A 13110-nucleotide genomic window follows, 5' to 3' on the forward strand; every position below is an offset into this window, starting at 1 on the left:
TGCTCGTGACCTAGCCAGACGGGTGTACAACACTCATTAATTTAGATAAGTTTCTTCTCGTCTCACCTACATACGTACACACCATCACCAGGATGCCCGCAGTTCTTGCAAGAGCTAGCAAAATACTAATACACAAGTTCAGTCGCGAATTTATACACAATTTGATGCACGAATACAAATGTTCATGTAAAATAACAACTATTTACGCGCATTGCATAACTTCATTAACTAAAGTAAATATACTATGCTACTACAGTGTTAATATAAGTACATTAAATACTACATTGTGTAAGTAAATCTGTTTTGACACGTATTTCGAAGAACTACATTCCTTTAAAAATCCAGAGGGTGGCCAATTGCCTAGTCCCTTCCAGGTGGTCATGTCCCTGATTGTTTGGATTTCTGAAACTCCAAAATTATTTGACGATCCTACCCCACGTATCGGAACACTAACACTATCCTTAAAAAGTGATATCTGTAATTTTGTCTGCTATTATAGCAACATAATTAGCATCTGCCATTTCCCCCTTAATGGTATCATGGTACACGGCCAACACAATCAACCTTTCACTAGACATGAGTGCTTCGTGACCAAATCACGTTACTTGTTCACAACTTTCATGACACATTACAGAAACTGATTTTTAAATTCATTGTTCGTGACCTGACTAATAAAGTTTTGACTGACTCAATAAAAGTAGCCACTTTAGCAAGAACAAGAGAACATTGTGTTCAAACAATTGATCCAATCATTGCAATCGCCTTATCGTATTGGTTAGACTAGATCAGTGGTTCTCAATCTTTTTTGATTGACGACACACTTCACTGAACTTTCAGGACATCGCGACACACTTATTATTATTATTATTATTATTATTATTATTATTATTATTATTATTATTATTATTATTATTATTATTATTATTATTAACTATTATAATAGTGAAACCAATTAGTTTTTATAATGGCTCTGTATAGCACTGAGCACTATTGCTACCACTGGAGGTGTTGACTGGTACAGTCTGTGTCGATTCTAACTAATTATTATTAAATTCTTCATGTTTTTTTTTTTTAATTCAAAAATTTCGTGATACACCTTAGGGAACTGCGTGACACACCAGTGTGTCGCGGCAGGTCGGTTGAGAACCACTGGACTAGATCAATTACATGACTACTTCATCCTCTTTAGTTCATTTCTTTATTTTAACTTTTGGGGACTTCTTTTTATCAAATTGTCCCATGGTTGGGTACTCATTAACATTACAGAAATTTAGGGTCGGAATAACAGAAACCGTCCATGAAATCACTAAACGCCAATTCGAAAGCTTTGAGGTTGAATATTGGAAATACGTGTTACATTTCAATGTAATTTTAGAAGAAGAATTTTAAATTAAGTTTACCTTATTTCTGTTATTGGAAAGTCAAAATTATTATGAGTGCATAAAGTTGCTTAAGTTCTTAATAAGAATTTGTAGGGTGATTAAACTTTAATGCATTACATAAGAATTATTTTGATTAACAATATGAATATAAGATGAATGGTAACAGCTCAGTACACAGGTAAAGAGAAATGAAGGAATTAGTTGGGGACGACTATTTACCTACCACCCTCCTGAGTAGTCACACTAACAGGCGAGCTATCAGGTCCTGGTCCAACACGATTAAACGCCCTCACTTGCACCTGATATGTTGTATATTTCTTCAAACCAGTCAGTCTGTACTCCAACACTTGTCCTCCTACAGTGTTATATTTCGGTACATCTTTAGAGCCCTCAACTGAGTAGCTGATGCTGTAGCCAATAATATTTCCGTACCAATGATCCCTCTGAGGAGGCTGTTAAAATAAAATGTATTAATTAAACATTCAATATTGATTTTCAAAGTCATTAGTACATGAAACTTAATCTCCATTATTTATTTTCAGTTTTGCTGAGTTCATAATCGAGAGAAAAGATCAGAATTCCGATTAAGAGATTCAAATTATCATACCGGTATACTCAGGCTTTTTTCCGGAATTTTTCAAATTGAAAACAGGAAATTAAAAGAAATCAAGGTCAAGAACGTGGCCGGGCAGACGACGCCTGAGAATCTTCTACCCTAAAGAGTAATTGTACCCCATATATTTTCCTTACTTTATGGTTTGAAACTTTGATGAATGTTTCAAACCATAATATTGTTACTATGAACATAATCCGTATAGGTTTCTCATGACTTCTGAAATTGATGTCAGTAGTAATTAAACTAATATTTATGCTCCGTCTTTAAGAAGAAAATTCTGGTTATGGACGTACCCATGGTGCTAAAATCTTTCATCTTGGAGTTTAGTATAGATAACCTCTCATTAAGATAAAAGAAAGAGAGTTTTTTAATATATTATATATACAGTATATATATATATATATATATATATATATATATATATATATATATATATAATAAACTACATTATGAAACTTGACTTCCAATTAAAATCCATTCAACAGCCAGTGGCAATCCAAGCATGTTCTAATATAACATAATTAAAATATATAAAAGTTACAGTAAAAAAAAAAAAAAAAAAAAAAAAAAAAGTACTCAAAGGAAATCGGTCATTCAAAATTACCTACACTTTATATTTGATAATAATTATTAATTATTTACACAGAAATAGGTAGAATTAAGATTTCCCACACTTCATATTTGTTTATTTGATTGAAGGAAATTGCTTAGTTCAAAGTCCCCGTATATTATATTGAAGATTTGAAAAGTTAAGATTTAGAATTAGGTTGTCCGAACGAGTACAGCTAACATTAAGGAGCTAAGTATTTGTATTGTGTAACATTTTTCATATTTTTGTGTATATATATCTTGACACCTTACGTCTTTCATTTTGATAACTTGTGTTTTATTCAACACATTTATTTCAAAAGTATTTTTTAATTTCTCTTTTAAATAATGGGATTAATTTTATATCTTCTATATTTTTGAGCAGTCTATTGTAAGTTAAAGTGATGCTATACTTAACACTATTTAGACTATAAGTTCTTGTCTACTTTAATTTAATTTTTTTTCATGTATTAGCCATGAATATCTTTTCTCTTTATTAGAAGTAAACTGCTATATGTATTGCGCGTAAGCACATTTTCCACTACACATCTGAATGAATTTTTAGTAACAATCTTTTGTTTGTTGTAAGACGTTACCTCTTAAAGTCTGCTAATGTTATTCCAATATCATATATTTTGGTAAGCTAGACATGACTATAGTACTAACAGAGAAATATTATCTACCTTCTCTTTTTTTATTTTGAGCTCTCTCGTGGCTAAGTGGTTAGCACACGCACCTTTGGCGTGGGATATTCAGGTTAGATTCCCGGCAGGAGCTCATGTGGTTCGGTTCACTGCAGTAAAGCCAGTCGATCTGGCTAATATAATTTTAATTTCATTTGCTGGTAAAACAGCGAACATGAACAAGTGGGATCTTAAGACTTTCTATTCGGACGTCATGTGGAAAAAGCATTCCAAATGGTAGGAAGAAAGTCCTCCTGTTACTTGATGCATGGTCTGCAAACAAAGACGACAGTCTTTCGTCACAGTGTGCCAAAAGGCTTTGCATTGAACAAGTGGCTGATACCTGGTGGATGTAGTGGCATGATTCAGCCTCTGGATTTTCACTTCTTCCGTCCATACAAAGCCTGTGTTGTGTCAGCACTGATACAGCAATAACAGGAAGTAAAGTGAATATTTGGCACCGTTACAGGTTCATACATCTTCAGTCGTTCACAATTTACCAGTTCACTGTTCCTTGTTTTTGCATTCGATTCACTTTCCATAAGGCTGGATACCTGAATGAGGAGCCTGAAAGTTGAATCGTTCCTTACGATCACTGCTTTGACGGAATTGTGAACGACAAATGTTTCAAGTGCAACTTGATTGCATTTATCAGGTGTGCTCACTGTGAGTAAAGTATTTGTGTGAGGCATGTACTCTTTTCTGAACTGCATATTGATTGTAGTAATTGGTAATTTTTCTATGCAATAACAAAAGCACTTCGGATTTGCAAAACAAACAACTTTCTCTTGTCTTTCATCACTTAAATATGTTGGAAACGAACATAATCTAGTTCAGAGGAAATAATAGGTATAGAACTTCTCTCTGATGTTCGGTACTATGTATTACGACTATAATATGTACCTCCATATGACTTTCTACTGGCTATATCTCCTAAAGTCTCGGGAAGCAACTCGATTCACCCAAACGTGACGTTTACTTGTGATGATAAAGGATCTTATGAATACAGTAACTAAATAACAGTGAGCACATTACGAAGGTACGTATGCCAGCTAATACTTCTTCGACAGAAACCCTTCTGATTTCCAGGGGTATCTAAAAGCCAAATCTTTCCCTGATATTTCTCATATATGTATGCCTAGCACTCGAGATAATCTTCCATCAAACATTATCAAGAAATTTAGTCATATTTATTTATTTAATTAACAAATAACTCCAATACATAAACTTAATAAGTTTACCTGTATAAATGAAATACTCTATTTTTCTCTCTCGTCGTTGAGCATGTGCCCATGAAACTAAATCCGTTACTATTATTTTTAATTATTTGTTTATTTTAAAACTTTCGAAGTTTATCACAATACAATCACTTTTTATGGATCTTTTATGATTTTAAATTTTTATGGATCTTCAGGACTGTTTTAAGAGTTGGTATTAGTGCAATGTATTCTAGGCAGTAAATTTTAGGAAAACAGCAAACTTGAAGAAATATTAAGAGAAATTTTTGCATAGCTTCATTGATTGCAAACCTAGTACTGTTCTTTTATTTATGTTCATTTCACGAACGTACTAATCAAAAGATGGATTAAGTATGATAGAAATCGGTCCTAACCATTCTGCATTTTAACTGGACGACACAGATTTAAAATGTTATGATGTAAGATCAGTGCTGAAAAGTATAAATACTTTCTCCGTAGCATGTAAAGAGATTTATCTGGAAGCCAACACAAGAAGGATAAAGTATATGGTAACGTGTAGAAAGCTATTTAAGCGAGAGGAAAGTATTAATAAGTGAACATCTTTAAATATCTTAACAAATGCAGTTGTAACAAATAATAATGAAATTAGATGAAACTGAAAGAAAATTGATGGCGGGAAAGACATGGTGCTACTCAATACATTTTTTTTGTAGCTACTAATTTTAAAGTTAAAATTAGACATCTCTTAAGAGTATGTGAAAGTTGGTCATTAAAACGATGGGAACCGGTGTCGGAAAACAACGTGTAGAAGAAGATTTTTTGACCCGAAAGAGACGGACAAAAGTGTTAATTCATGACAGGAGTTCACAATATCTAGGTACATACACCGTGTTTCGTTCAGATTCTTAGATCCATACATTTAACTTGGGCTCGACACGCCGCTCATATGGGAAACTAGGAGGGATTCATAAAGTTCTGATTACAAATCTTTTGAATAAGAGACCTCTGGGTAAAACTAGAAGGTGGAAAGATAATATAAAGCAAGTCTTTCGGATAATAGGTCCAAGTAACCAAATGAACGTTGGTCATCGGTTGATTTTTGGTAGAATTATCGTTTTCTAATGGTTGCTAATACGTTTGATGATGCCCGCTTTGCCGCAGTAGTTTTCAACCGACCAATTTTCACCAGAAAAAAACCAAATTGACAAACAGTTTTCAACTTAACCACCAAAAATAAATATTGGTCACACGATGAACACTGATTGGTTGAATTCAACGAAATTAGCAATCATAAATTGTGCTCGAATTATTGGTGAAAATTCATTGGTTGATATCAAATGTTTTGACTACCATAAAATGTTTATGTTCCAAAGTTGTTTTACACGAAAAATCAACTCAACTATAAAGCAACAATGGGCTGATCATTTTGGTGCTTTTTACCAATCGGCCAATTGAGAGTGAGGTAAAGCAACTCCGATTGAATTGATGTGGCACAGCATTGGATCTAAAGGTATTCTTTTGCCTCTTTGGCAATGAACTAGGGCTTACTTAAGCCAAAGTATTTTGCTTGCATTCGATATACCACAAGTACAATCATGTCCAAACGTTTTACTCGATGAAGGAATCATTAAATGTTAGGAGCATTTGTGCTTGGGAGGGGGAGGGGAACACTTCCGGAAAGGAACACATATATAGAAGTTTTCAAACCATTATGATTTCTTTCACCAATATTTACAATTTACATCCAGACACAAATGTTACAATATTATAAGTCAAAAACTTGATATATAGTAACTGAGTAACTAACTTTTTTAAAATGAAATGTTTCAACAACATTTAACGATCCAAAAAAAAAAAAAAAAAAAAAAATCCTCGGGACAGTAGTACTACTTACAGAAAACCGGAAGTCGGGTTATCCTACAGTAAAATAAATTTAAACATATTCAAAAACTGATAAGGCCTACTCAAATATCTTATTTCATTCATTTATCCTTAATAATTGTGTATAATATGAATATTCAACTTACCTTCCATTTCACTAATAGTTCTTCTGGCCCTACAGCTTCTACAAGTACATCCTGTGGAGGACTATCTGGTGCTAGAAACGTAAGAAGGAAAGTATACAGAATATGGAATAAATATTTAACATTGCTAAATTTAATTTAATGACTGAAAAAATACATACTTGTTAATCAGTATCTGTGTGCAATCAACGGTCATGTAGAAGATCGTAAGTGACGCAAAGTTAAAATTTAATATAAGGTCCGTACCATATATATATATATATATATCTGTATCGAAAAATCGAACACAGGTCTTTCCTGCTAAAAACGAAAACATCTCTTATTACAAAGGAACATTCAACTAGGAACTTACAAACCAAATCCACACATACATGTTCATTATAATTACAATTAATCACACCTATTCCATGTTTTCGCATGCTCTTAGAAGCAGTCAGAAAGAATTAGAAATGACCACACAAACAGATGTAAGGTACTTATAAACCATTACATACTTCCTTATGTAATTACATGAGAAATCTATAACACTTGCGTTAATTCTTGTTATTCGATGAATTATTGATTAGTATTCATTTCTTGTTTCTGAGGGGCTAGAGATATTATTTCATTATCAGCTAAATTATATTTTGCTTACCTTCTTCTTGCGTTTTTACAGCAAGCACTTCACTTGGGGAACTCTGTTCTATTCTATTTACAGCAATCATACGAATGTGATAAGAGGTAGCTGGCTGTAGAGAGCCTAGTAACGCTGATGTCTCCCTACCATCAACCTGAAAAGTAGAATAAAACTCAATACTTACTTACGACATGTTGAAGGTGAAAAAATCAATGAAGTAACGTACATATATTACAAAATGAATATATAACAAAATTGGAACCAAGAAAAATAAAGAAGATATGCAGTAAAAAAAAAAAACTTTTTTGTCATAATCTTACCTTCAAATTTTAGATTCTGTGTAGAATTGTATGCACATCATAAAAGACGGAGATAATGCAAAATGATGAAAACATTCTAAATACTAAAGAAATAGATAAAATTGTAGAATGGAATGGAAGAGAAATAAGAAAGTTGGAAAATGGAGGACAACATTGAAAAGAGCAAAAGAGAGATAGAAGTGCATTATTTCAGAACGTTATTTCAGAAGAAATAATATGTTCTGAGAAGGTAGATATAGCGAAGAAAATAAGTAAAGAAAAAATAAAGAGTTCACCTGATAAAAGAAAAAAAGAAAGAAAAAATCATTCTTACGACAAAGCGAAGAAATTAAAGAGGAATCGCACTGGATGTAAACATTCCAATTCGAGTTTTTCAAGAAATTTGCAGTAACGTTTAAATACATATTATTGTTATTATCATACCTTACTTATATTCATATGAGCGCATAACTTCAAATATATCCTGATTGAAGCTTTTGTTCAATATTTCCTTCTTATAGGAAATCTAACCCTATTACAGTTTAGTGTAAGCAATGCATTTTTTTCTTCGTTTTTCACGTTTGACTATTTCATAATCCATTCTTTTAATTCTTCTGTCCTTTCTAGTCGATATAAAGATGTCAAGACGCACGCTGGACAAATTTCAGACACCCAAATGGTACCATAAATTATTCAAAACAAACTCGACCGTTTCGAGACACGTAGGTGTCAGGAAAGCTGATATAATTGTTACGTAATATAGTTTCTTGGATTTATAAAATGTTCTTTCTTTATGAATGCAATTGATATTGTGCATATTGGTAAACTCTAGAAGTTGTCTTAAAAGAATGAACTCATTATCAAATTTTTCTTTCTTCCTTTTTCCAAAAAAAGTAAAAGTTTCGAGAATTGATCATTTCATGAATTCAAGGTAGCGTTTATTATTTAAGAAAATAGTGCATCAGAGGAAGAAAGACAGAAACTTAATTTCCGAATTATAAAAAGGCTCTGGAATTCATCTCATTGGTGTCGTATTTTTGTGCTGAACCAACATCTCTGAAGCTAATTAACGAAGAAATTCTATGTTACAAGAAGACTGGGGATGAACCTCTGTATATAACATATTGAAAAAATACAGGAGCACGATTTCATGAAACAGTAACCAAATTTGGAACGCATTGTAATAAATTTAAGACGCAGGCTTAGTCAGTGACAGAATACAAACTGTTTAGATAAAAGCAATAGTAGTATGAAACAGACGACAGTTCTTTAGGAGTTGCAGTGGAATATACAAATGGTTAAATTTAGTTGAATAAAATTTCTAAATTTGATAGGAATAACATCTTTTACATTTTTGTCTTATTATTAGAGGAAGAGAAAACGAGAAGGAGAGTTCCCAATCCGGCAACAATACACTAAATATTGCTTATCATTGGCTACTGTTTATGTAGATTCTCACCTGAAAAGTTGCACTTTATAGTTTCTTCTTTAGTTTTGTAGCAACTCTGAACAGTACAAGGCCTCGGAAAGATAAAAACAACGAGTATTTCTATTTTGTCAATTGCTACATATTTCTGCATGCATAATTTTCTTTAACAGTAGAATCTTACTCTGGAATTGTTCAGCACTACTATTTTTCCTTTATTGTAAAAATAATGCCCACATAGAGTTATATTTAGAAACTTTGAGGCTATAACTTGGCATATCATAGGCAAGCATTGTCGTGTCTGATTAAGTTACTTTCATAGAATCAAAACGATACATTTATACTTCTTAATAAGGTAGTTTTATTGCATTGTTTAAGCATTATTACGAATGTTTAAGCATATTAAATAATAAAACAGCGTCAGCATACAATGTACATAGCGCAATGTAAATCAGTTAACATTTCAAATAAAAAATAATAATAAAAAAACCTTGTATAAACTGTAATATTTTTCATTGTATAACCTTTGCTTTACTAGACTTAAATCCGATTTAAACTAGTCGATGAGCAAAACAATACGACTATTTTATGTTATTAACGTGTAACAGTTCAGGCTGACAGGCAGCCCAAAAATGTAGGGGGGGGGGGCTTGATACAACCATATTATAGTTTATCACCATATTATAGTTGATTTGCAAGCTTATCGTGAAAAGTTTGGGGCGCCAGTAAAAATTTAGGGGTGCCCGGCCCTCCTAGACCCCCCGTGGTTACTTGCCCGTAATAGTTTCGGTAACTATCCCCTTTGGCTTCATCAGACACTATCTCTGATACTATCTCTGATACTAGATAGTGTCTGATGGAGTCAAGTAGATAGTTGGCAAAACTGTTACATGTTAACAATTTTTAAAATAAATGTATTGTTTTGCTCAGCTAGTAGTTTAAATCGGATTTCTTGTATAAAATTAACGCTGTAAATATCAAACTAAACTGATGATCAGAAACACACACAGTCGTTGAATTTTAAACTTCCTAACATAATATTATTGAAATCTTTCTGACGTGTTTTGATAGAAGAGTCCTTTGCAGTAGAGGGTTTACTGTGTTTGGAAAGGTAAATTATACACTGAAAATGTAATTACTAAGCACGAAATACTTGTATAGGTAATTTTGTTTTTCATTAAGTTGTTCAATTATCAAAAGATCAAAATATTTCTACCTAACGTTTATTCAACTCCTAATAAGAAATGCTATTTACAGTTAATTCAATTTTAATGGATTTAATCATATCTTGTATGCAAATGATATGAAAACTTCTGGTTCTGGTAAGCATTTCTCAAGCTAATCTTAATCTTGTCAATAGATAGTTCTCAGTTACACACTCACTATCTGAAACCGCAAATTATTGAACGTTAAAATTACCCATATAGTGCTAAATATTCCGTGTATTATTACAGGCAATACTTTGTCCCTGTCTTTTTGCGCCTTACATAATGAATTTAAACAAATAAATGTGTAATTATACAAATATAAAAGTGTGCAAAAGGATTTCACAAAGTACCAAATGGTGTCGTTTCTATGTATATCTAAGTTCAAAAGCAACACAATAGTAGTAAATTTTCTTTGTTTTCAAAGTAGAATTTCTAGAATTTATGAAAGTAAATAAGACAGTCGTATTTCATTGAAATTCAATAAGACACTCGTGTTAAAATTTCATGCTAGTATACCTAGTAAGTTTGAAGAAATATTTGGGAATAGACAAGAAAAACCCTCTTCTTCACTTCGAATTTGAAACTTTCTAACACTGGAAGCCTACTCTAAGTGATGATCTGTTGCTGAACGGAGAAAAAAATAGAAAGTAGCTTTTGCATAGTGATAAATTCTTGGCATCTGAAAAACTTGTTATATAATAGTAAAGAATGCTTAACGTTTGTTATACAATAGTGAAGTATGCTTTACGTTTTTTACATAACAGTGAAGAATGCTTAATGTCTGTTGTATAAGAATGAAGAATGTTTAACTTTTGTTATATAAAAGTGAAGTATGCTTAATGTTTTTTACGTAAGAGTGAAGAATGCTTAGCGTTTGTTATATATATAAGATTGAAGAATGTTTAATGTTTGTTATACAGGGTGTCCGAGAGTCCTTCCCTGATTACAGAAATTGATAACTCAGGCTAGAAATAAGATAGAAATATGAAACTGGTGTTGAATTGTTTACAAACTATAAAAGTTTTTGTCTGTGTTAGGTTTGTTCTGTTTTACCAAGTCTCAATTTTGTTTGTTTTAGGTTTGTAGTACGTAAGTAAGAAGCCCAAGAAGCCATGCCAACCAACCAGGAGAAGGCACAGTGTGTCCTGTGGTACCATGAGACACGATCACCAACCACGGTGCAGAGACAGTTCCAGACAACATTTGGGAGGACTCCACCTGATGTCAAGAGCATTAAAGCCTGGTATGAGAAGTTCAAGAACACAGGGTCGATTGCTGACCTTCCGAGGCCTGGTCGACCAAGAACCTCAGCAGACACGGTGGAGGCTGTGCGGCAGTCTTTTCTGAGAAGTCCTAAGAAATCGGTGCGCAGGGCCTCACGTGAATTACAGATGCCAAAAAGCTCTATCCATGACATTTTACACAAACGTTTATTGTTTCGTGCTTACAAAGTGCAACTCCGTGCCTATCTCGATAGGACATTTCCTGGGCGATGGATTGGTCGTGATGGACCAACAGCTTGGCCTCCACGCTCTCCTGACATAACCCCATTAGACTTCTTTTTATGGGGTTATGTCAAGGATGAGGTCTACCGAACACGTGTACCAGATCTTGAAACCCTGCAGCAACGAATAACCACAGTCGTTGCATCGATCCCTCCAGTGATGTTGGCTAATGTGTGGATGGAAATTGAATATCGCCTAGATGTGCTACGTGCTACCAAGGGTGCTCATGTGGAAGTGTACTGATGTGACCAAAACTTTTATAGTTTGTAAACAATTCAACACCAGTTTCATATTTCTATCTTATTTCTAGCCTGAGTTATCAATTTCTGTAATCAGGGAAGGACTTCTCGGACACCCTGTAAAATAATAAAGATTGCTTAACGTTTATTATATAAAAGTGAAGAATGCTTAATTTTTTTTGCGTAAGAGTGAAGAATGCTTAACGTTTGTTATATGATTGAAGAATGCTTAATGTTTATTATATAATAGTAAAGCCGTACAAGCCGTAAAGACGTACTAACTAGATATAAGACATTACAAAAGCTAACACTTCATTGCTTTGCAAACATTTAGCCACAGGAAAGATAAAATACATTATCTTTATTTTTCTTATTTTTCTTCTTTTTGAAAATTTTCCACCTACTTTTTAAAATAAATTTTAGTAGTAATGTTAAAGTCAGTTACAAACTCACAACTGTTCCATCTTTAGAAATGATAGGCTAAATTTTCAGCTGTTACCTACTCAACCTTCTTTTGGGTGGACTGGAAATTTAGGATAGGTTTAGATTATTTAAATACGGGAGACTTAAAAACGTACCTGGTATTCAAAATTACCTTGACTTTTTATCTTAAAATTCGGACAATTTATTTTGAAAATTTACGTAATTTTAAGTCTCTTATATTTAATTAAAGTGAAATCAACCTAAACTGTTATTTCATTCTAGCATTTTAGAATAAAATTGCAACACTCAACTGCCAAAAAATTTAGCCTATCATTTGAAAACATAGGAACTTTTAAGAGTATAATATTGGTTATTAAAAATAGCTCCATTGTTATGTATTGCTAAATATAATTTTAATATTATTCATTGTTAATAAACTAAACAATATTTAGGTAAGAATGATTTTCCATGGTTACTTGCAGCAATATTTGACCAATTATGAAGATCTAAGAAGATAAGCAAATTTCTACCTTAGTTTTTAAACATAACATGAAGTATAAAACTATTCTTACCGTAAAATTAATAGCATGTAAATCCCAGTGTTCTCCAGCTATTTTGTATTGCACAAGATAAGAGATCAGTGGACTATTTCCGTCGAAAGGAGTTTGCCAAGTTAAATGAACAGATCTACTTGATACTTCTGTTATCTCAAAATTAGATGGAGGATCTGGTGGTTCTGTAAAATAGCAGAAAGGAATCAAATTCTACACAATCAAGACTGGAGTGACATATTTACTTACACAAAATAGGTAATTGTTATATCGATATCGTTCTATTTGTCTTTATCCAATAATAGTAATAATAATACAATGTTTTATGTGTCACAAACAGCTATGAAGCAA

At 32.7% G+C, this 13110-nt stretch overlaps 1 protein-coding gene across 1 annotated transcript in view; it reads right to left on the reverse strand.

Annotated features, from left to right (window-relative positions):
- Nucleotides 1-13110, reverse strand: part of LOC145690710 (cell adhesion molecule Dscam1-like) — a 934280-nt gene that overhangs the window by 77993 nt on the left and 843177 nt on the right. The window contains exons 18-21 of the mRNA XM_081765878.1: nt 12781-12944; nt 7127-7262; nt 6496-6566; nt 1606-1834 (exon numbers count right to left, since the gene is read on the reverse strand). Of these exons, the coding sequence (XP_081622004.1) occupies nt 1606-1834; nt 6496-6566; nt 7127-7262; nt 12781-12944 (600 nt within the window). The remainder of the gene's footprint in view (nt 1-1605; nt 1835-6495; nt 6567-7126; nt 7263-12780; nt 12945-13110) is intronic.

This window comes from Thermobia domestica, chromosome 7 (assembly GCF_964235325.1).
Source record: "Thermobia domestica chromosome 7, izTheDome1.hap1.1, whole genome shotgun sequence".
NCBI lineage: Eukaryota > Metazoa > Arthropoda > Insecta > Zygentoma > Lepismatidae > Thermobia > Thermobia domestica.